The sequence below is a fragment of the Phaseolus vulgaris genome, chromosome 4 (assembly GCF_000499845.2).
Source record: "Phaseolus vulgaris cultivar G19833 chromosome 4, P. vulgaris v2.0, whole genome shotgun sequence".
In the NCBI taxonomy this organism is placed as follows: domain Eukaryota; kingdom Viridiplantae; phylum Streptophyta; class Magnoliopsida; order Fabales; family Fabaceae; genus Phaseolus; species Phaseolus vulgaris.
In genome coordinates, this window is record NC_023756.2 from 9,511,860 (window position 1) to 9,537,857 (window position 25,998).

General features: G+C 32.5%; 1 protein-coding gene across 1 annotated transcript; it reads left to right on the forward strand.

Annotated features, from left to right (window-relative positions):
- The first annotated feature begins 18,322 nt into the window (after window positions 1–18,322).
- LOC137837208 (uncharacterized) lies at window positions 18,323–20,633 on the forward strand. Its single transcript, XM_068646136.1, has 4 exons — window positions 18,323–18,436; window positions 19,151–19,343; window positions 19,446–19,509; window positions 19,979–20,633. Exons 2-4 carry the CDS (start codon window positions 19,183–19,185, stop codon window positions 20,273–20,275), a joined length of 522 nt encoding a protein of 173 aa, XP_068502237.1. The 5' UTR covers window positions 18,323–18,436; window positions 19,151–19,182; the 3' UTR covers window positions 20,276–20,633.
- Window positions 20,634–25,998: the final 5,365 nt, after the last annotated feature.

The window sequence follows — 25,998 nt, forward strand, 5'->3', positions numbered from 1 at the left end:
TTTATCCTGAACTTTCGTTCTGACGTGGATAATAACTTTTCTCTAACCTAAACGTTTTAATAGACTTTACGTTCACATCGAAAGTGCATTTGTCACATGACAAAAATGTTGACAAAAATGTTAACGTCATCTCATTTCAATAGTTTTCATAATATAAGAATCCAAAAAATCTAAAGTTTCAACTACAAACTAAAATCAATTTCATATCAAAATACATAAACGAAAATCATATTAAATCCTTAAATATTAATCCCAACATACATGTTATAAACATTTTATTTTAGTCATAAGATGTTCCAAAGTTCTAAACAACCATTAAATATAAGCACCTATTAACTTAAAGAATTGTACTTAGCTAGCAAACTTCCTATTCAATTCACCAAAATCTAGTAAGATATTCAGTCCTTAATCCTTATTCCCACATCATCTTCTTTATAAACTATAAAAAAAAAATAAAGGAATTGAAACCTTAGTAAAAACAAAATTAAACTTTCATCCTAACTCACTCACTCACACATGTCAAATTTCATAATAATGTTTAACATCATAGTTTTTTATAAAAATAAAATAAAACCTTACGTTATAATTAAAATGAAAAAAAGAGATTAATTTTAAAAATTTAAATGAAATTTTATTTATTATTTTAATCTCTGAAATTCTAGATTAAATGTGATTTTCATCATTCAAATTTAAAACATAAAATATTTGTCAATTAAATTAAAAAAATAAAATTATATTTTTTGAACTAAATTTTAGAGACTAAAATTAGTTTTTTTAAAACTACTTTAGTCTCTCAAATTTAATATTTAAGAATTAAAATCATTATTTTTTTAATTCAAGGAACTAAAATAATAATTCATTTTAATTTAAAAGACCAACACTGAATCTATTTCAAATTTGAAGGTAAAAAACATAATCAAACCAAAAACGTTTTAAGAAGTCATTTGGGCGTTTCTTAATTTAAAAATTTAATACGTGAGAGATTATATTTCAAGAACGAAATAAACTATTTATTCTAAAAATAGTTATCAAAGGAAAATTGCACTTGAAGCACGTGGTGGATCACTTTGATGATGCCCCAAAGTTAGTGGGATTCAGAGCATAAAAATCACGAGATGTTTCACAACGCAACTGCACATCATAATCAAGCCAAAAGGTGAAAGCATGCTGAAGCATTTCATCAAACATTTGGCACCCACTTTTTCTGTGCGAAAATTATGATGATGCATGTTCATGGATTTGCACTCCTACAAACAACAAATTCCCATTATCTTTCTCCCAAAATGGTTCCTCATTTTGCCACAAAAGTCAAAGGAGAACATGAGTTTGTCGAAACCTGCTTGGTGATGTCAAAAATTGTAGGTCTTGGTCTATGTTTCATGTTCCATTGCTGCATTTTCTTAACCTTATTAAGGCTTTTGTAACAAGAAATCATCATCATGCCACTCATTTCTAAATAGTTAAATGGTCTTTTTGTCTCTCAAAATCAAAGCCCTGTTCCAGGTCTTCATCATTGTTATAGTTTCAAATTTTGCAGAATATCTATATTATGCAATTTTTAAATTCAGAAGTGAAAAAAAAGTATTTTTGGACCGAAAGTTTTGTGTCGGTTTATTTTTTTGTGCTTTGATACCATTTGAGGTTTGTTTCTGAGATTTAGCATATTTTTTAAAATATATCTATATAAAAAAATGTGTTTAACTAAGCTTAGTTACTTAATATTTTTTTTTTCGTGACGAGTGGTTATTAAATTGATGTTATAATGTTTAAGATTTTGTTTAACCTCATTTTTGTAATAAAATATTTAAGATATTCAAAATATATTATTACTCGTGATTGAGTAGTTGATATAAAACTTATAAATAGGTATATTAATCTGTGTTAATTGTCTTTCTTATCTAAGAATTAAAGAGATTGAAATGTTGGTACTAATAAATATTTTATTATTGTTCCTACATGAATTAGAAATATTATTCTTCTTTACTTCTTTACTAAGCTTCTCAGTCGAGTGCTTTTTTTATTAAAAAAAAGCACGTTTTTAAACAATTAAAGCAACAAAGTTAATTAAAAAATCAATTTCAATTTTTTTTTTCGGCAATAAATTAATAAAATAAAGTGAGACACTTTAGGGGTGTCTCAACCCATTATACATAAGTCATATCTGGTTAAAACTTTCAACACACCAAGACAAAGAAAATAGATGTTCCACTTACACCAAGAGCATAAGCTTTAAAGCCGCCCCTACCCATAACAACACTCTTACACAAAGAACCTTGTCTTTCAGAAAACAGCCCATGTCCATAACAGAATTGGTTCTACAAAAAACCAGCTGAACACAAAACTTAAAAGATACAAACATAATGACTAAGTGAGACTCTATCTTTGATGTCCTTTTACATCCTTGATCTCTTAACACTTTTGCCTACTTCCAAAATAACCTGCAACATTTGAAGCTTAACAAAAAAATTCCTAGCATATGATGTAAGGTTAGCTGTTAGAAATTTAGCAAGCTAACAACAAAGTGTTTAAATGTTTCCTCCCTTCTTTCAACTATGAGTGATGCTTGCTTCCAATAACTCCATTCCACTCCCTCGTAAAGCTTTGTTGGCGGGCAGGCTAAAGTAAAGCATAGTCCTTCCATTATGATTTTAGTCTTGATTACCTGCACCAAAAGACCATACCTTTCACGACTCGCAACCATCACAAGACTAAAATATGATTGTACCACTACGTGATCAAAACACAAGAGGTAAAAAAAAACAAGGCAAACAAGATCGTGCAAGGTAAATCATGCTTTCAGACCGAAAAAGTTACCTAGTTGCCATATTAATGCAAGTTTGTGGGGATTAAATCAATTTCAATAAGCTTAGCCTTTTGAAAACACTACCTCTTTATAAAACACTAGCCTGTTTGATATGTTTCGGATTGTGAGAAACAAAATATGGTGTTTCAATCCTATATGGCTATATCATGGCAGAAACAAAATTAAACATGCCTAAGAAAAGGTTGATTTACAAAATTAATCACTGACATTGTTCATACCAAAAAAACACACCGACCGAACATAAAATATTTTTAAACAAAACTAAAATTAAATTACCATAAAAAAGGAGAAAAAGAAAATACTATAAAAATTGCTTAGCAAAACTATTGAATCAAACAACTGAGAAGCATGGAAAAACTATAAAATTGTAAAGGTGCAAAATCTGAAAGATAGTAGTGAAGATTAATTAAAATAAAGAAAATCAACCAATTCATAGGACTTCCCCCTGATCACCACTTCTATGCTCTAAGTCATGTTTGTAAGATAAATGAAATAAAAACCAAGTGAAAATGAAAACAAAAACCTAATAAAATAAAAGATAAAAAAACTCTAACTGATTGTAAGAATAAATTGAAGTCTGTGATACCTGTATTTGAACAACGTCACTAATAAAATGTGAGGCGCAAGCATGAGATAAGGAGCTTATGAGTGATTGAGAGAAAATCTTACTTGTGTTTGAGCGATAGAACAAGACATAGTGAAAGTGATCAATCACGTAGAAATGAGAGAAGGAGATGGAGACGAAGCACGAACGAAATGGAGCACGAACAAGACGGAGACAGATCATGGAGAATGAAACAAGATTTAGAGAATGAGGAGGAGGAATGAAACTGAGATTCAAAGAGCAAGGAGAGTAAAATAAGATTGAGAAACGAAGGAAGAAGACTAAAATGAGAATGAGAGAGAGTTACAAGAACGACATTGAGATTCAGGAAGAGGTTGTGATAGTTTTTAAAAAAATTTAAAAACATTATATTTAAGTGATATTTAAAATATAGTTTAAATTTATTTATAAAAAAAAATTATTTATAAAAATATGTTACTTTTTTATTTGTTTATGGTGATATTTATGTAAAAATTGTTATTATAATAATTACAATTTAAGTTTATTTTATTTATAGTAACATTTATGAAAAAACAAATGTTACTATAGTCATTAAAATTTATCTATTGTGACATTTTAAATAAATGTAACTATGAAAATGTTACTATAGATAATAAATGGTGTAGTGAAAATTAAATCTACACATGTGTTTGTATTAAAAATTATATGTATATGTTCTTGTATCGGTATGGGCAAGACCGACACTTGGCCTCCTTGATCGGGACCCACCTGGTTGCCCGAGATCTGGTTTACCTGACCGAGATCAGGGAGACCTGAGAGACTTGGCCGAGGCGACCGAGACCAGGAAAACCTGGCCGAGACCTGGGAGACTTGGCCGAGACGACCGAGACCTAAGAGACTTGGCCAAGACCATGTAAGCTTAGCCGAGACGAGTAGAATCACCACGGCCTGCCGACCGACCCATACCACCGTTAACGCTCAAACCAAGGTCAGTGAAGTTAATTCGTTATTAAGAATTAAGTAATACAACCCTAAGCAGGATCCACTCCGATAAACGGGTCCAACAAGGTAGGCCCATTAGAATAATATAAATAACTCACATCCCAAGGAGAAAGGTACATCATTTATTACTGTTCACCTACCATAATACCATCACCCGCTTTACTGACTTGAGCATCGGAGTGCCTTCGCAGGTACCCCCACCATCCGGTGTTCAGCCTAGACCGAGTGTCGAAGGAGAAGCAGGAGGACGAGAAGAACCCCAGTTCATCACCCAACAACCTGACCGACCGAAGGAAAGAGAAGAAGACTTCAATAGTTCTCTAGGTCCCATCTCCCTAGTAGAAACAGTTTTCCAATAATAAATTTTGTCAAAAAATATAATTTAACATAATATTATCTTTAAGAACAACTATGTTACCTTTTATTGTGTTTGACTTGGTCATTGAGGGACATTTTTATTCTGGGCCCAAAGATAACTCACCTTAAATGTGGTCTCTGTGAAAAGGCTGGGAAATGTTTTTGTTGATTGTACAGGAAACAGAAGTTGCCTTTGTGATTCAATAGCTGCTTAGATGGTTTAACTATAAGTAAAGATAGATGGAGAGAGGTACAATGGTTTTCTGTTTGACACTAAAAATAAACGTGTATGTGATGGACGTTAATTTTGTATAAACTGGTGTTTATAAACACTATAATTTATGTGTGTGGTGATTTTAAAAACCGCTATATACCTCACTGCCAAAAAAATTAATATAACGGTCTTATGCGAATCTTCGCAACACCCGTCATTTAACGTTTTGTATATAGTGACGTTTTATGTATGTAATTCATGTCACTCAAAATTTTCGTAATATATTTGATTGGGAAACGATTTTGGCGCAAAACACGGCTAAAAATATTTGTGGAAACTAAATATTTTCTGTGAAAAAAATAAAGTCACAATGCGATGGAGGGAACGAAATGTTGGGTATGAAGCCATGACCAATTGGGTTAGGCTGACTAGGCACCATGTTTAGTGGGTGGACTTAATCACTATGTCCCTTTTATAATCTCTATTTAAAGAGATCATTGTACTTGTATGCAACAGGATATAATGAAAACCTAATAGTTGCCCGTGTGGATGTAGGTTGCAGTTGGCGACCGAATCACGTTAAATCTTGTGTTGTTTATTTTTCTGCAGTTGATTCGTGATTGTGTATTGCTTCCACGTGCGTTTTTTTCCATCAAGTGGTATCAAGATCTTTGGTTCGTTTACGCACTAAAGATTCGATCAGCAGAAATTAATCGACGAGACTTGAAAATTGCGGCTGCAGCAGCGTCCCAAAGTTAGGGTTTCGCAGAGGCGGCAGCAACATCCCAAAGTTAGGGTTTCGCAGGGGCTGCAGCAGCGTCCCAAGGCTTAGGGTTTCACATCGGTGCAAGGAGGAGGCTCCTAGATCTGCTTTACAACAGCGGTGACCAGCGACGGTAGTGGTGCGGAGCGCCAGTGCAGTGGACTGCGACTAGGTCTGTTGGTGAGTGATTTTGGGTGGTGCAAAAAAAAAAAGATTGCCAAGATCTGAAATTAGTTATACCGAGTATCTCGTTTAGTCATTTGATATGGCAGAAGACGGGAGGTTCCGAATTGAAAATTCGATGGTACAAATTTCAGTTGGTGGAAAATGCAAATTGAGGATTTGCTAGTTCAGTTACTGAGCACATCAATAAAACGAATTTGATCTTAGCCAGACTTATGTCAGTGGGCATTAAGTTCGATGATGAAATTCAAGCTTTACTACTGTTATTATCTTTGCCTGAAAGTTGGTCCGGAATTATTACAGTAGTTACCAGTTCAGCGGGATCTGATGGATTTACTTTTGAGAAGATTCGTGATCTCGTTCTTGGCGAGGACGTTAGAAGAAGGAGTTCTGGGGAATTATCTAGTGAATCGCTATATGTCATCAGAGGTAAGAAAAATATCAGAGATAGTGAGAGCATGAACAAAAGAAGGAGTCAGTCAAAGACTCGATATTGTTCAAGTGTAACATGTTGGAACTACAAGGAGGTGGGGCATTTCAGGAATCAATGCCCAAATGATAAATAAGTCAACATTGCAGAAGACTTCGCGGACAAGGACCTTTTAGTCTGTTGTGCGGATAGTAGTGTGGATTCCTGGGTCATGGATTCTGAAGCATTGCAGAATCTAGTTATTGGGGACTTTAGAAAGGTAAGACTAGTGGACAACACTCTTGATGTTACGGGCATAGGTGACATAGTGTTGAAGACACCAGTTGGTTTATGGACTTTGAAGGATGTCAGAGTTGTTCAAAGCTTGACGAAAAGTTTGATTCAGTTAGGCAGTTAGACGAACAGGGACATGAAGTGAAGTTCGGAAATCAGCAATGGAAGGTCGTCAAGGGAAATCTTGTCATAGCCTGTAGAAGAAATAGAGGTTCGTTGTATATGGTCAGATTACCGTCTGAGGGAGTGACCGTCCTAGTTCAGAAGATAAACAAAGTCCTGTTCACAAAATCTCGTGGGCAGAAGAGTGTTGTCTTTACAAGAGACAAACCCAGAGTCACATGTCAGATTCAGGATGAACGAGCATGGAAAGGTTCAAGTAGACCAGTCAGAGGTACTTGTGGCAGTGGGAGCACGAGTTGTGCTTCAGCTGAAGGTTCCTAGACGACAGTGGGTTAGGAGAACCAGTATTCCAGCTGTTGAAACTTCTCTAGAAAATTTCTTGTTGAATATGGAGAGTGTTTGTTCTCAAATTGTTTCAGGATCCAACAGTTCCTGTAAGTGGGAGCCGGTAGGAATAGAGAACGGGTCAGTGACTGACGTGTTGAAACTTAGTGGAGTTTTAACGAAGTCTTCAAAATGATTAAGAAGGCTGGTGGCAACTAGAGGTGGAACATTGAATTCCGTCGACAAATTACAGAAGTACATGTACACAGTTGAAGCGCAGGTGAACATTGTTCCGTGACTTCAAGTGGGAGATTGTTGGGTATGAAGTTAAGACCAATTGGGTTGGGTTGACAAGACACCATGTACACAGTTGAAGCGCAGGTGAACATTGTTTTGTGGCTTCAAGTGGGAGATTGTTGGGTATGAAGCCAGGACCAATTGGGTTGGGCTGACTAGACACCATGTTTAGTGGGTGGACTTAATCACCGTGTCCCTTTCATAATCTCTATTTAAAGAGATCATTGTACTCGTAATTGGTGTGCAACAGGATATAATGAAAACCTAATAGTTGCCCGTGTAGATGTAGGTTGCAGTTGGCGACCGAACCACATTAAATCTTGTATTGTTTATTTTTCTGCAGTTGATTCGTGATTGTGTGTTACTTCCGCGTACGTTTTTTCCATCACGAAATAGTGGGATAGTGGTCTATTTCATAAAATGACAGTTTCAAATGACATATTTGAAGGTGAAATATTAGGCTTATTAACTTATTGAATTACACAGATAATTGTAACGCTTTTTAATATATTAAAACCGTCACATCTTATTTTATTTTTTTTAGTATGACATGATTATCTGTTATATAATATTCTCTTAAACTTTGCAATTGTCTAGTATCTACTACTCTTTGGGTATGTAATTTTGACAGCCATATAAATATTTGGAGGTTAAAGGTGATTTTTGAGGTACTGAGATCTCTTGCCTCCATTTTTTTTCATATAAAATAGAAACATCAGTTAAATGTTTCAGTTAATTTATTTATTTTTAACTGATAAAATATAAAAAAAATGTTAGAAAATCAACTCAGTACTTTGTGAATATGATAATGTGGTATGTATACCTCAGGATCAATTTTGTATGATGTGAAGTACTTTTGCGAATTTAATTATATGTTGTAACATTTTGAGTCTTGTCTTGTCAAAGTTAATATGAATTATTGTACAAAAATGATTACGTTTGTCAATATGTATCTAACTTTAGCATCTTTCTTTCTTAGAATTAGAATAACAAGAAAATAGCATTAATTTTGCATGACCTTGGTAGGTTATGCTTGATCATGCATGTGAACATAAATGGTCACTTGCCACACCTAAAATTTTAAACTACTTTAAAGTTTATTAGACAAGTTCACACCTCATTGCATTAAAAGAATGATTTATTAACATTCATGACTCAAGAAAGTATTACCTCTCTTAGGTTCAGGCTCACACAAAGCTATAAATTCTACATAATATAAAATTGTGTACTAAAGTTCAATTTAATGTTGATGATTTTGCTCATGTAAGATTAAGCCACATTGCTCTAGGGTTTCAATGAAAAAGGATTGTATATGCATAATTTTGTTCCTTAATTTTTGAATATATTGTGCTCTTTATGAGTTAATGGTCTTTCCGAAGGGTCCAACGCCACTCAATTTCTACATTTTATATCATCAAAGCTTTTGTTGATCATTTAGCAGCCAAACTTGTCACCATAAATCTAGACTTTGGATAGTTCTAACTTATCAAGTTTTTTGTTTTGGTATAAATTAAAGGAATCAAACTAAAAGAGAAAAGTTTGAATTAAAGAAGAATCACTATAAAAAAAACATTAAATATTAATTAATTTAAAAATAAAAAAATAATAATTAGTTATTATATTAAACAATAATTAATTTAGAGAAAAAAATAATTAATACCATTTTATTGATTGAATAAGATATTATTTTATAAATTAAAAAGTTATTGATATGGAAAATAATTTTTATTACTAATATAAATTTATAAAGTAGTTTTTAAATTTTTATTAATAATAAAAATTAATTTAGATAATGATTTTTTATTTATAAAATCGTATTTTACTTAATTAATATAATAACTAATTATTATTTTAATCTAAAATTAGTTGTTATTTATTAAATTTTTTTAGTGAATGATAAAGTAAATGTAATTTAAATATAATTTATTTACTTTTTGTTTATCTATTTGGATTTTTTTTTTGAATGTGGTGTGAATGTTAATTTGTATTTGCTATTTCGAATTAATATGTTGTGAATGATTTTTTTTTTTGGGGGATTTGTTATCTCGAATGTTATAGGTAAAAGTGGTTAGAAAGAAAAAATTAAATGTTTTTTAAAATATTTATGTGTCAACCAAGTCCACGCAAAAAAGTTCATTTTTTTATTGCTTCCATTATGTATGGGTCAAGCCCACACAAGTTTTTTCCTTAAGTTTTGTGTCGGCTTGGTCCATGCATAAGCCGACGATATTACGTCACTTTTACATCGGAGTGGCCGACGAAATTCGTATCTCTTTTACATTGGTTTGGTCCACACAAATTGCGTCGCTCGTACTTTCCGACGTAAAAAGTATTTTGCTGCGTCTGATGCTTGACCAATGTAAATCCAACGTTTTTTCATCGATTTTGGTTCATTTGTGTTCGTTTTGGCCGATAAAATACAACATTGTTTTTTGTGGTGAAAAGAGAAAAATTTGAATTAAAGAAGAATCACTATAAGAAAAACATTAAATACTAATTAATTTAAAATTAAAAAAATTTAATTATTATATTAAATAATAATTAATTTAGAGACAAAAAATAATTAATATAATTATATTGATTGAATTAGATATTATTTTATAAAAAAAAGTTGTTGGTATTTAAAATAATTTTTATTACTATTACAAATTTATAAAATAATTTTTAAAATTTTATTAATAATAAAAATTATTTTAAATACTAATAATTTTTTAGTTTATAAAATCGTATCTCACTTAATTAGTATAATAATTAATTATTATTTTAATTTAAGATTAGTTGTTTAAAGAAATTTAGTGATTGATAAAGTAAATGTAATTTAAATATAATTTATTTACTTTTAACCAAATCATTTATTTTTGTAATCTAAATAATTAGAGGCAACGACATAACACATGTGAATTTTTGAGTTCACTCATCTTTTACTAAAAAAACATTTTATGAAAATATATGCATGTAGGTTTATATTTTAAATCACTATATCTAAAAATTTAAACTAATTTCATAATGTAACTTATTAAAATACATATTCTAGTTTTCAGTTTTTTTAATTTAAAATCACTTCTTATATATATTTTTTTTATCTTTTTAAAGTGAGCTAAATTTCCATTAATATGGCATAGGATTGGGCTAAGTCTATGAATATTTAGATATGAATCGGCGTCATATTTTTATGATATAGTCTATTTTGTTGACTCAAGTTGAGCATGTCCTTTATTTTGAATCTAAAATACACGAGTTTGAACGTAATCTCACTAACATGATGGGTTTTTTCACACACATTAAAGATTAAACACGAATTCCTCATTACATAGATATTTCCACAATAATGTCTCAAGTGTTAATTATGTGAGAAAGAAGAGGTTATTGAATTAGAATTTTGAAAAAATAACTTAAGCATAAAACATTCTATTGATTGAATTAAAATACTATGTAACAATATTATAGATTTTCTTTGACACTTGATAGTGTTGTCAAAACACAATCATACAATATCATAAAATACAAGCAAAAGATAGAGGTGATCTAGACTATTTAATGTATAATGTATTCACACATAAAACCTACAAAAGATTATTTATCTCATTAATATCACACGTGCAATGATTAAGTACTTCTAGAAATTAGAATTAATTAAGTTTACACTAAAAATAGTCAATAATTCTTTATCTATTTCATAGTGCATTTTGTTTCTATTTTATGTTAGAAATCTATATTAACTCTCACACAACCTGATACGTTCATCTACATGACTCAATGTATCAATAACCTGAAATCTAATAGAATCATCTAACTTAATACTTATACTATACACCACGACTAAGTAGCATCTCCCAAGTTCCTACTTAGATAACACTATATCAATTTATTAATTATGGTTATTACTAAAATATTCCAATATATTTAGTCACTTAAACATTCAATTTTAAGTATTATTCATCAATCACATTCTCTGATTCCACACCAACATTCTCAACCTAATTCACATCATAAATACAAGCTAAAGATTAATAATATATACCACTGAAATAAAAAAATAGATGGAATCATTAATTTTAAACAATGTATCATAATACAATCAAGGTAATAATGCCTAAGCTATGAATACTTTGATTTAGAAAAGTTTCACTTGAGCGATATAGGTAACATTTGAGCTATAAGATATATCACTTTAGTAATGCTTATGGTAAACAAGCATTACATATAAAATGACATACCAATCATTAATCAATAACATATTATTTTATTTAAATATCACCTCAATACATAAGAGTGTGAATAGATTACTCTCAATCCCAAAGGGTAGAATTAGTCACTCGTGTTAGTCATTACAAACATGGAAAGCAAAAAAAGAAGATCCATAATGTTTCTCCTTGGTGGTTTCCTCCTTTAGGGTTTCTAACACCTTTTATTCTCCTAATTGATGGCTAGGGTTGTGTCTCACGCCTCATATTTAACCTAGTTGGTCTTGAGTTAAGTGACTTCTCGTCTGAGCATGATTGGGCTCGCTTCGACGAGTTACATGAAAAACAGGCTCAACATCACTGGAATGATCTTGCCTAAGAAAGATTGGGCTCAGTTGGGCGAGATCCTCTGAAAGCTTCTGGCTTGGGCGAGTGCTAGGACATTCCAACTTTCCCTTTTTAACTTTGTTTATTCTTCTTTTGCCCTTTCATCTTTATTCTTCCCTAGAATCCTAAAATTAACAAAAATTTGGGAATAAATCGTTCTTATTCAAATTATAATCACAAAATATGTAAAAAAGTTTAAATTCATAAATTAATGGTTATATTATAGTTATTTTATCAATTAATATTCATAAGTCCTTGTATTTTAATATGAAATATTACTGAAATATGACACTTATCAAGTACTTCCAACTATTGATATGTATCTTCAAGAGGAGAAGATTATTTAATGCATGCATGGAGCAAATTTAATACATCTTTTATGTTCAAGATGATCATACAAAAGGAAAACTTTCATATGAGTTGAAACTACTCAATGACAAAAAATGTATTTGCAATGACTATGTTCTTCAATACTTATATAAAGACATCCTTCAATAAGAAAGTAACAAAAAAGAGAGTTAAGATTTCCAAAGTGCAAAAATGATTTTGAATTTTTCCAAACCATCTAAAGCCTTGTAAGAACATTGGGTCTATTTATTAATGAACTAGTAGAATGATTAAACTTTGTATATGTCATAAAATGCTACCCTCTTTAGTAAGAAAAACCTTGTGATATATTATATCACATTTTAGTCAAATCTTTTTCTTAGCCAGAAGTGATTGCATTGCAAACAATACTTGGTGGGTTAGCCAATAGTGGCTACATTCCAAAAGAATACTCAGGTTTTAGCCAAAAGTGACCAATTGTTCAAAGAATACTTGGTTGGCTAGCCAAAAGTGACTACTTTACTTGAAGCGTTTGTCAGGATTGGGTACATTCCAAAAGTTTGTAACTTGTAACAATAGTCTGCAAAAAAGTTTTAATACACAATTCAACACTCTCCTTTCATGTATTTGTCCTATTTTGACAACATGTTTCAATGCATTACAACTATCAATTTTAAAACTATATAAAATAAAAAAAATTATGAAAATTTTCAAAACTCTTTCTAACATTGAGATAAATTTGGCTAGCAAAAAACATAATTCTTAGAGCTTTCTTGTACTAAATCAATGACTTCAAGATCATAGTTTGAGAATAACATAAAAGGGATTATCATTTCTTTTCTTTTACATATTTTGATTTGAAATTTGTACAAGAGATATTGTTTCCCAACTATGTATTTTTTTATATTTTGTGTTAGATCTTGATCGTGGTTGCTCAATGGGTGTTGCTTGTGATAAAGTTTTACAAGTTGTCAAACAATTTTGTATGATTTCAAGATCATTATGTGTATAATATTTTCTTATTTTCTTGAGTGAGTGTTATAAAACTTGAAAATCAGTCGATTGACTAATTAGAGTAATTTAGACAACTAGATGTAACTCTCTTGTCAATGTGAACCAATATAAATTTTTATGTTTTTATTTTTCCCTTATCTCTAACTTATTATATATGAAATTAACATTAATTTTATGTGTATGTACAATTAAATAACATTGAAATTATCATTTCATGAGTTAGAACTTGTTTTTTCATGAAAGATCAATTTGATTTAAATTTTTTTTCTTCAATTTTTTATTGAAAATCATTTTAACAAAAGTTTAAAGTTCAATCCACTCCTTTTGAATTCACTACTTATTTCTAACAATAATCACTCTTTAAATTTTAAAACAAAATTCAACCAATAAAGTAGTCATTGTATTTATAAAATATGAGAAAAATAAAATTTGATACATAGTCACGTATAAATAGTTCAATATAGAAACATAAATAGTTCAATACAAAAATGAAGCCTTGTGTTATTATTTAAATATGTAACTTAAAGATTGTACATTTAAATTTAATAAAATATACAATTATGAATTATTGTTTCTGTTTCATATATTTTGTATATGTTTATTTGACATAGTCAAACATATATAAATAAAACATAAAATAACATATAATATAATCTTTATAGGCTCCCTCCAACATCTTTTGTTGCAAAAAAAATTTGGTCTTGTGTCGAGATATGATCATATCAATATCATAAGACACAAACAAAACATAACGGTGAACTAAACTATTATATTTAACATTGATTTTCTTTCTCGTAATGCTTGAGCAATGACATTTTCTTGTCTATGCAACTTTTAGAACTTCTTCAAATTATTAAGTCTTCATTATTTAATGATGGGAGTCTTAGGAAGAGAGAATTACTTTGACATATGTCTTACTCAAATTTCAAGTAACAACTTGTACGAGGAGCTTTTCGCTTGAGTGATGAGGTGGATGTTTAAGTAATAATTTGTTGTACTTGCAATAAATGTCATCGTTTGAACCTCGCTCAAGCAAAAAAAACCCAAAGCTAAAATAACATATACAAATCCAACAAAGACAACAAATTAAAAAAAATAATTTACAACTCAAATTCAATAATTCTAATAGTTATAAAAACCAAATGCAAGTTTTTTTGCAATCAAAATAATAATTTTATTTTTTATTCAATATAAACATTTGCAACACCTAAATCAAACAAAACAACATAAAAATACTTGTTTGAAGTGATGTCCAATCTCATAATTGAATCAACCAAATATTAATATACAATCTCAAGATCATATTGAATAGTTCAAAACATATTTAAGATTCTAAGTTCAACTATCTTTATTGAGTATATATTTGTTTTTGAAGCAATAACAACTCCAATGAAGAAATGAGACATCACCAAAACATTCAAAATTTGAAGGAAACTCCAACTAACAAACTAAAACACTAATAGAAAATTCAACCAATTGAGATAAATACAATTTCTCGACTAATTGAAATTGTGAAATTTTAGAAGAATGAGATATAGATGAGAAGGAGAGAAGATAAAAACTTAAAAAAAAAAATAGTTTATTCAAAACTAAATGATGATAAACTAGAAATAACTTATCATTACAAGAAAAATATTAAATAAAAATTAATTTTAAAAATAAAAAATAATTAATTATTATATGGACTAAATTAGATATTATTTTAGAGATTAAAAAAATTATTAATATTTAAAGTAGTTTTTATTATTGATAAATAGTTAATTAATAAGTGATAAAAATTACTTCCAAAAAATATAAAAAATGTAGAGTAAGTTTTTTTTTTCTAATAAAGTTATTATTAAGAAATATTTATCAATTTTATTGATAATTAAATTTAAATAAAGTATCAAACTTAAAAAACACATTCAGTTATATTTAAATCGTCAACTGGTTGATATACGTATAATTTTTTAATCTTTACTATTTAAATATTTTTTTTTCTGTTTTTTTCTTTCTGTATTTATTTAGAAATCATCAATACCATTTATCTGGGGCAATTCTATTGTAGCCTAGAAAAAAACCATTATAAACAATGAAGCTAAATATTCAACGTCATTATATTTATGACTCAAATTTGAAACCGATAATAATTAAACTGAATAATCGCACATTAATTAGTGTATGCGTTAAGTAGTTATCTCTTATAGACACTCAATTAAACAAATTTAAAATTCAATACACTTTCTCCATCAAACCCAAAGTATAATCCAAAATTACCTTATAACTCCATTGCAAATAAAAAAATTAAAAGATTGTTATTTGCAAATAAAAATATAAAATGAAGAACATTCATTATTATTAGCTAAGATTGTTAAATCAATGAAAAGGCACCGTTTCATACGCAACAAATGAAGATGATTAAAAGATTTCAATGTCTTCTGTGTATAATAGAAGGTAAGATTCTTTCCAACACCACACTTTTACTGTGAGATTTTTCTCACTTTCTCCTCAGTTCATTCTACATGTTCATCGATTAGGGTTAAAAAAATGTTCTTCTTTTCTTTGTTGTGTGTGAAATATCTCAAATATATTGTTTGTGTTGTGTTGAAATCAAAGTTAAATCTTTTTGGAATTTTCTGTGTTTCATCTTTAGCTACTTTTAGATCAAACTAGATTATTTAGAAATAAACTCTTGATTATATCTATTAAAAAGAAACATTTGTTACAAATTTATTCAAGTCAAATTTAAGATAAACCTCTTTAGATTAGTCCATTTAATCTAAATTAAAATAATAAAAGAAAAAAATAATTAAAAAATAATTTTATAAAAAATAATAATTAGTTAATAACTAGATATTATTTTATAAAATTAAAAAATATTGATATTTAAAATAATTTTATTATTCATGAAAAATAATAAATTAGTATCTAATTTTTAAATTAGTTTTTAAAATCTTTATAGCTAATTAGATATTAATTTATAAATTTTATTGATAATAAAAATTATTTTAGATATAATAATTTTTTAGTTTATAAAATAATATTTAATTTAATTTAATTGATTTATTATTTATTTATTTTTTTCTTTAAAATTAATTTTTATTTAATATTTGTTTTTGACAAAATTTCATTTTTTTCATAGAATTTTTTTTTCTTTAAATTTCAATTAAAGTTATATTACAAATTTAAATTATTCATCATAAACACGAGGCATTACAGTAATATTTAAATTTCTTTTTAAAACTAATTAAAATTAAAATGATAAAAAAATAAATATTTTAAAAAATAGACTTAAATATGCCTTATTACGAAGTGGACTTTAAGCCTAATTCAACCCCATAAAACCGGCTAATAGGATTGAGGTTTGCACCCACTTATATACAATGAAAGATTATAATCTCTAGTCGATGTGGGATCTCCAACACTTACTGTAAAATATTAGTTTTAATTTCCTTTTTAGTCTCTAAAGATAAACTTTCTCACGTTTTTTTTAATTTGTTTAGTCTTTACAATTAGCTACACTTAGTTTAATGTCAGAAGTATAAAACTGCTTTTGTCGGTTGACCTCAAAGACAAGTTGTGACTCCTTCTATTTTTGGTGAATTTTGTGCTTCCCTTTGTATGTTGGAGCGTGGCTCCGTTGAGATAGAGGAGGTCCTACCTGTTGATTGCACTCTGACATTCAAGTCAGTATAGGGCTCATAGAAACAAGAAGTAAGTGAGCAGTTTCAGTCTTAGAAACAAGGTACCTTCTCGGATCTCAAGTCCCTTTAACAACTTTCTCTCACGAGAATCTTATTTCGAGTGAAAGCATGTTTAATGGGAGAAGAGTCTTTTACAATACGCACAATCTTAGCGTTGCAATTGCACAAAATCTTATCTCCTTGGAGTGCATAAAATCTTAATAGAATAACCACCAAGGTACCAACTCATGTACCAACATCAGGGGTCTCATCTGTCTCTCGCAGGCATACATGTCTCTACATACCATGCATGCAACCTATTCCCTTAAACCCTAACACTCTTGGGCTCAGACTTATGGAGAATGTTTTACTCATACTAAACTCGAATGCCCAATAACACTCTTTGCTGACTGACCAGGCCTTATACGCGAAAGAATATATTAAGTATATGAATGAGAGTCAATACATACCTAGAGTCCACCCGTGTGGCCCGACAGTCTTGACTCGACGACCAAGCTGACCTGTTTAACATAAACGCCGATGTCCGACCACCTGAGCTCTACTAGCTCAAGTCCAATACAAAAACGTTATTAGGATTATAAAAATATTTTAAATTAACATACTTGAATATTTCTTTAATTCAATTAAACAAATTTTTTTTATATAAACGAAAATTACATATAATTTACTTTTATATTTTATTCTTAATTTTATCATTAAATGAACAATAATTTTTATGTAACTTTCATTAAATAATCATTAATTTTTTTCACAAAATATTGCTTAAGAAATAGTCAAATATACTTTTTATTTTGTATTATATAATAAATTTTATGTATTTATCATTTTACGCGTTAAAAAAATTAGTAATAAATATATTTAATATACTGTGAACATAATTACGGATTATATTAATTTTGAATAACGGAAGAATATAATAAGAAAGATTAATGACTAATATGTTTATATTACATATAGTGTTAACATATATAACAAATAATTTTAAAAATATAAAACACATTCAATAATCTCATATCTTGTTAAGATAAAATCACTAATTTTGATCTATTAAAACATAAATTATATTAATCTTGAAAGCTATGATTATAATATAAAAATGATATATAAATATTACATATTAAAATGTAGTATAAGAATTTAAGTAATGCTTTTCAAACATAATGTTAAAAATAAATTGTTGAAAGAAAAATAAGAATAATATTAAAAACAATAAAAATCAATGTAATAACGCCCCAAACTAAGGTAAGATATTTGTAACTGAAGTGAAATGTGTGAAATTAACAGAACATGTGAAATGCAAGAGTAAGAAAGAAGAAGCAAATCAATTGGCATAGGTAAAACGTGGGAAATGGAATGATAGCAACGACGTCGTGTGACCCCTTCAAACCGAACAACACGTATCTTCCACTATAAATCCATCCCAGCTGCCTCCATTCGCTTCCTCTCCTTTCTCCTGTATCCCACTTCCCTTCATTTCTTCTCTCAGGTTTCCCTCTCTTTCCTGCACTTTCTTCTAGATCTCAACATAAGCATCAATGTTTCTTCAAATTTTGGGTTTGGAATGTCAAACAAAACGTGTTTCATAGAATAGATTTGCCCACACCGTTCAATGTTGTTTTTTTGTTCCTTGGATGTTTGAAAAATGTGTTCTTTTACATATTTGTTTTGAGGTCGCCCTTTTGGGTTCCTGGTCTGTTTTTTTTTTTTGTTAAATTTGATGCATTGGGTAATTTGAGCTAAAAGTTGGGTTTTTGGGGGTTTGCGATGATTTGAGCTCAGATCTGTTGGTAATTTGTGAAATTTGTTTAACCCTCGTGTGTTGGTTTAGGAAATTTGGAAAATAGTGAAATGGGTTGCGGCTTTTTTTAATTTTTATTGTGATTAGGTTGAGTGGATCTGTTTGCACATTGGATTAGGAGTAACAATTTTTAAGATCATGGTTATAATTCCTTTGTAAATAAGGAAATTCCACACATGTGTTAGAAAGAGACATTTTTCTGAAAATAATTTGGTTGAATAGGTTATGAGTGTTACTATGTTTTAAGATCATGTTCTGACATTTTCTGAGTATAATTTTGTTATATTTTGACGTATGTGTGTGTGAGAGGGAGACAGAGACATATTCTGAGAATAATTTCGCTGTATAGATTAGGAGTATTACAATTTTCTGAGTATAATTTTGTTTTATTTTGTGGCATAGGTGTTCTACTTTTAAATAAAGGTGATCTGAAGATGAACTGTTATGGTCTTCAAAAGAACGCCTTTGCAGCCTGTGAAGAGATGAGAGGCTCTGTGAATTTTGTTGATAAGAAGGAGTCTGTCATTTGCCCTCAACCACGCCGCGTTGGGGTTGTATCTAACATGCCTATGAGGCACTTGAGATGGCATTTCAAGTAAATATCAGAATTGATTCTTCCCTTTTGAGTTTTGATGACATTAATCTGTTTTGGAAGCCTTTGTTGATCTCATTTGTTGTGTTTCAATTTTTCTTGAAGTCAACAGGCCGAGGGTTCCGATTCAAAAGGCGGGGCAGAGCTACTAGAGATTATGTTTAAGAAGGTAAGCTATGACTTCATGAATATTTTTTCTAGGCCTAGGAAGATAAATGTCGGATAGTCTTGGTACCATAGTAATGTATGAATTTGTGGTTTGATGCATGCTTTGTTTCTTTTGGTAGACAATTTTTGTTGTATTCGAAAAATGGTTATAAAAATTTGTTTTCCACGATGATTTTGGTTGTGTGATGTCAAGGATTTTGGACTTTTCCTTATCACAATTATGTCTACATCGGCTATATTTGTTTGTAATTTCCTGCAATGTCAATGATGCAATCAAACAGCTATGGTGACTGGCATTTTAAACCTTGATTTGAAACTTTGTACAACGGTTTTGGGTTTAAAGGAATATTGTCTTACAAGAAACTTGACAATTCTTTGAGGGGTCTTTCTGATGGATTCCACTGATCATAGATTGACATTTTGTTCATTCTGATAACTTTGGTTTATGAATTGGTGTGTGGTATGAACAGGAGAGTTATGGGAAGGAGTTTTCAAATCAGGTAGCTTCATCTCCTCCATTTTTTTGTGGATCTCCTCCTGTTCGAGCTGCAAATCCCTTGGTTCAGGATGCTCGATTCAGAGACGGAAAGCACGATCCAGCGTTTACAACTTCATCGCCATCAGGTTTATTTTCTCCATCCTCGGCTTCGGGCAAAGGAGGGTTTGTTAGGATGAGTTTTGGACTTAAACCCTCCGCAGTTAGAGTTGAGGGATTTGATTGCCTCAACATGGATTGCCAGAATTCTAGGATCCCTACTGTTGCTTAAACTCCATTCAGAGAAGTGTACATAGAGGAAGCTGAGTGTGACTGCTTATAAAAATGACTTGACTTAACTAGGATGAACATCTTTGAGGGAAAATGCTGAAGAAGCAAGCCTTGTGTTCTTGAGAAGGTTTGATGTGTAAAGAGAGCTGTTATTTCTGTAATATAAGGTTGGATCTGAGTGTTTTTCTAAATTTTGTTTAGGTCATCACCACGAGAATGTCCTGTATAGAGAGTCGGTGATTCTGGATATCAATCTTGTGAATATGTTTAGCTAAATTTGAAAGCTTGTTTATTGTTCTTGATGAAATTAAACAGGCATTTATAATGAGAAATGTCAATATTTATATGCCATTGTTCAATTTTTTGGTGTGAATTTTGCTATTTGGTTTGGTGTTAAACAGTATGTCATTGTGATTGAAGGAAAAGTAATTGCTTTGTTTCATGACCATTGATATAGTCTTTGAATTGATATTTTTGGATTAGTTTAATTCGTGTGTCCCTAAATTTGGATTATCGTACAAGATGCACATGGATATTCCTTATGTTATACAAATCAGATTCTCCATACATATTGCAATCTTTCATTAATTTTGCTCTCAATTTCAAGCAACTGTTAAAAGTAATCATGGTTGACAATGGTTCAGAGTTCATGAGCATCATACATTTTCTTTTTCATTCTCATGGAGCATAAGTATTGCTATAATCTTAATGTGGCACGACCATTATAATTTCAATCTTATCTCGTTTTGGGGGTGAATATGTTTTAGCTGCTATTTATCTTATAAACTGATTCCCATTTCCTTTATTGCAAAAATAAATCATTATTTGAAGAACTTGTAGCATCTGCTCTTCTCTTTAGTTTTGATTGTTTATGTAACTGAACTCATAAATTTGACATTCAAGTCCAAATATGCATTGTTTGTTGAGCATCCACTAGTGAAAGGAGTTACACAGCTATGTGAATGTGAAAAGTGAAGCAAGGACTTAGCAATTAATTACAAGAAGAATAAGGCAAACTACTGAGGGAGGATCGCTATGAGGACTGAAAATTTTGGAGAGAAGATTAAGACTAATTTTCTTCTTAGTATAGAGAATCTTGTATAAATAAAATACCATTATCATTTTTTACAATTTGAAGAATTAAAATCTTTGGTTCTCTTTACAGATTTGATCATCCTTTGAAAGGAGTAGAGTGAAAAGAGTGAACATTTTTTAGGGAGGAAATTCTTATTAGGAACTAATCAAATTCTTTCTTTGAATTGTTTCTTCTCTCTCAACATTTTTTTATTAGATATGTCTAAAATTTGGGAGTTAAAAGTTGAAAGATACTAAGGAATGATTGAAGTATTGAATGCAAGAAATTCTAGAACTTCTCTAAAGAAGATATACAATTTAATGTTTGAGGAAAAATAATTATTGGATCAACATGATAGATATTGAAAGGAGAAAAAGGAAGATATTGAAAGAAAAATATTTTATGGAAAAAGAAAGAGAAAATAAGAAGAGTGAAGAACTACATTTCGAACCCTTTAGTGAAACTGTTCGAAGAAAAATTGGATTCCAAAACTTTTATCTATTCTTTTATTATAAATATTGAATCTACTTTTTGTTTTGAATTTTATAATTATGTGAATCCTACTATTTTGTTTGTTAGAGAATAATACCAAAAACAATTTGGAGAAGAAAAGGTGATAGTAGAAGAATGAAACTCAAACATGGATGTGGATGTTCTCCCATGTATTCTAAATAGAAGAATACATCATTTATACACGAATGACTAGAAACATGGCAAGACATATTCTTTCTCATAAAAATATAGCTTCTTATTTATTAATTTATGATCTCGAATGGGGATGGAATCAAAAGAACGATTCAAACTGTTCCTCTACCTCCTCGGTCGGTAGGTTGGTTTGAACTCTTATTCCTCTCAAAGCAAGCTCCTTACTCTCCTTTCCTCTCTCTGCTTCTTTGTCTCCACAAAGTCCAGACTCGGATGGTACCAACAGAAGTCACTTTGATGCTCAAGTCATATTTAGTATTCGACACTTGGTATTCTGAGTATTGTATAATGACGTACCTGATTCTTGGATTTTTTGCCTATTTATATGGTTATTATGGGTCTTTTCTCATTGGACTAGATTATGGAGTTGGGTCATGTTTAGGAATACATTACCTAGTGCTTGACTGTTGATTAACCTTATAAATCCTGCTTAAGCATAATGGTCTTTGTAGTGTCGGTCGGCTTGCTGAGACATGGTCTCGGTCGTACGGACCTTACCAGTACACTTGTCCCCTAGGCTCGAGGGTTTTTAATCTGAAGAGTCTTTGTCCGAGACCGATTTGTGACGATTGGGTTTCCTAAGGTATGACGTGATGTTGGCGGCGCCGAACGCGTGACGTGACGTGCATCAATTAAGGGTTTTTTGGGCGCCAACTAATGAGGACTGTTGGATCGAGGGAGATCTTACGATTGAGATGAAGGTGACACTTCGTCTCCCGAGCCCTTCAAGGGCTATAAATAGTAGTCCCCTATTCTCCTGAGTTACTGCTTTACTGCTCCGACATCTGAAACTCACTCGTCCTAGCCCGCTGCTTACCATACTCTCCGAAAGATTAGTCATGTCTTCGTCCTCGTCCTCCAAACGAGGTCTCCTTTCTGAAAGCTTCTCGATTGGACCTTCGTGTTGTATCGCCTAACTGCTCGGAACTTGCATGTCGTTTCGCAGATCTTGCTCTTGTCCTGGAACTTGTTTAGCAGGTCGAGTCTGACCGACAAACTCTCTTAATTTATAGATAAATCAAAGAGTTGCCTCCTAAGGGAAGGCTCGCACACCTCGACCGGTATCATGACCTCGATGTCGTAGGTTAAGTTGTAGAGAGTCTCTTGTGTTGACGTTTGGGGCATGCAACGGTATGCCCACAAAACTTCAACTAGCTCCTCAGTCCACCGCCCTTTCGCCGTACCGAGTCGCTTCTTCAACTCATTCAAGATGACTTCATTTTCTGCATCGGCCTGCCCGTTGATCTGGGGATGCTCGACCGAGCTTGTTATTGATTTTATGTTGAGGTCTTCATAAAAGGATTGGAGGCCCTGGTTAATAAATTGTCGACCGTTATCGGTGATGATAGTGTGAGGGACACTGAATCTATACACAATGCTTCTCCATATGAAGTTTTGAACATTCTTGGCCGAGATGGAGGCGGGGGGCTCGACCTTGATCCACTTGGTGAAGTAGTCGACCCCGACCAGAAGAAATTTTTCTTGCCCTTTGCCCGACCTGAAGGGTCGATAATGTCATTCCTCAGGTGGCGAACGGTCATAGCGATACCATGTTGTGGAGTGCTTTGGGCTCAAAATGAGACAGGGGACCGAATTCTTGGCACTTGGTGCATTTCTTTACATACTTTGCACAATTGCTTTGAACGGTCGGCCAGTAGTACCAAACTCTAAGCACCTTGGCGGTCATCGTTCTTCCTCTCGAGTGGCTTCCACACACTTCCTCATGGATTTCCCGAATGACATACTTTGTCTGCTCCTTGGTGATACATTTTAATATCGGCCTGGAGTATCCTCTTCGGTAGAGGTTCTGACCAATTATGGTGTACCTTGGCACTTTTGCCCCATCGTCTTTTCCTCTCCCAGTTTGCAGGTACTGAGCTCTAGGTACTGAATGATTAGAGTCATCCAGGTTTTGGCCTCGGTCACGGCGAGGCACTCGACTTCTCCCACACTAGACCGTTTTAGGCAGATTTGTACTACATATCTGTGGTGGCTCTTTTTCTTTGTTGTGGCGAGCAGGGACAATGCGTCATCTCTCATATTGTCCTCCCGATGGATATGTTCCATTGTTACCTTCTTGAACCGGGAGATGAGGTTGGAGACCGTGTGGTAATACTTCTACAGTAATGGTTCCTTCACCTCAAACTCTTCCTTGATCTGACCGGCCACCAATTGGGAGTCACTTTTGCAAGTTACCTCACGAGCTCCCATGTCGTATGCTAGGTGACTAGTATCGCCTCATATTCGGCTTGATTGTTGGTGGTCTTGAATCTGAACTGGACTACTTGTTCCAAGAGGAGGTCGCCCAGGCTTTCGAGGACGACTCCTGCCCCGCACACAGTTTTGTTGGATGAACCATCCACGTATATTGTCCACCCAGCCGAAAGGTCCTGCTGGGGAGTTAGCTCGGCGAAGAAATTATCTAAAGATTAGGGATTTGATTGCACCCCTTGGCTCATAGCTGATGTCGAACTCCGAGAGCTCTAGTGACCATCCTATCATGCGTCCTACAAGATCTAGTATAGACAAAATCTTAAAAATTGGATAGTCAGTTCTTACTGTTATGATGTGGTTCTAGAAGTATGGTTTCATTCGTCTGGTCGTTAGGACGAGGGCGAGCGCAACCTTCTCAATCATTTGGTATTTTGTCTCGGCCGCATAGAGGGTCTGGTTGACAAAGTATACAGGTCGTTCTTCCTTCTCCACCTCTTGCACGAACGTTGCGCTAACTGCCTCCTCTGAGACCGACATGTAGACAACTATTGGATGGTCGGGTCTCGACTTCTGAATCACGGTTGGCGAGGACAGGAATTCCTTCAGTCGCTAGAAGATTTCTTCACACTTGCCATTCTAGCTGAATTTGGTTGCTTTACGAAGCAGTTGTACCATCGGTCGTATCCGCTCGGCCAACCGAGGGACAAATCTGGAGAAGGCGGTGAGATGCCCTACAAGTTGTTGCACCTCCTTCACGTTCTGAGGGGTTCGCATCTCGGTTATCGCTCAGCATTTGTCCAGGTTGGCTTCAATTCCTCGGTGGGTTAGCATGAAACCCAAAAACTTGCCGCCTTTCACGCCGAATGTGCACTTATCTGGATTGAGCTTCATATTCGTCCACCTTAACACCTCGATGACCTCCTCCACATCTTTGATAAGTTGGTCGCATGAGTCCGACTTCACCACTTTGTCGTCCACATAGATCTCTACATTCCGAACAATGAGTCTTGTAAAGACTTTGTCCATGAGCCACTAGTAGGTTGCTCCAACATTCTTCAGGTCGAACGACATTACCTCATAAGAGTAATTCGCTTTGCTCGCCATGAGGGAAATCTTATCCTTGTCCCTGTGATGCATTCTTATTTGGTTGTAGCCAAAATAAACGTCTAGGAAACTATGGATTTTATGGCCGGTTGTGCCATCCACCAGCCGGTCGATGTTAGGAAGCGGATACGAGTCCTTTAAGTACGAGTCCTTCAGGCACACCTTGTCGAGGTTTGTGTAGTCTATACACATCCTCCATTTACCATTGGCCTTGGTGACCATGACTACATTGGCCAACCAAGTGGTATATCGGGCCTCTCGTATGAACCCGACAAATAAAAGCTTTTTGGCCTCCTCTTTCGTTGCAAACCTCTTCTCCTCGCAGAGCTTTCTATTCTTCTGCGCGATTGGGTGCGCCTCCTTATAGACTGAGAGCTTGTGGGTGATGATATCCGGGCTTACCCTCAACATATCGGATGTCGTCCAGGCAAAGAGATCAATATTCTTTTTCAACGCCTAATGCACCAACTCGTCCTCGGCCGCTGCTATTGTTGTGCCTACACAGGTATTGTGTTCCTCGTCGAGAAGAGAAACTCAATGAAATTCTTCCTTAGCCTTGAGCCTTGACTGTGTGCTCTTTTCGTGTCGGCTGAGCCTCTCTTCGAGGGGACTTCCTTTCTCGAGAG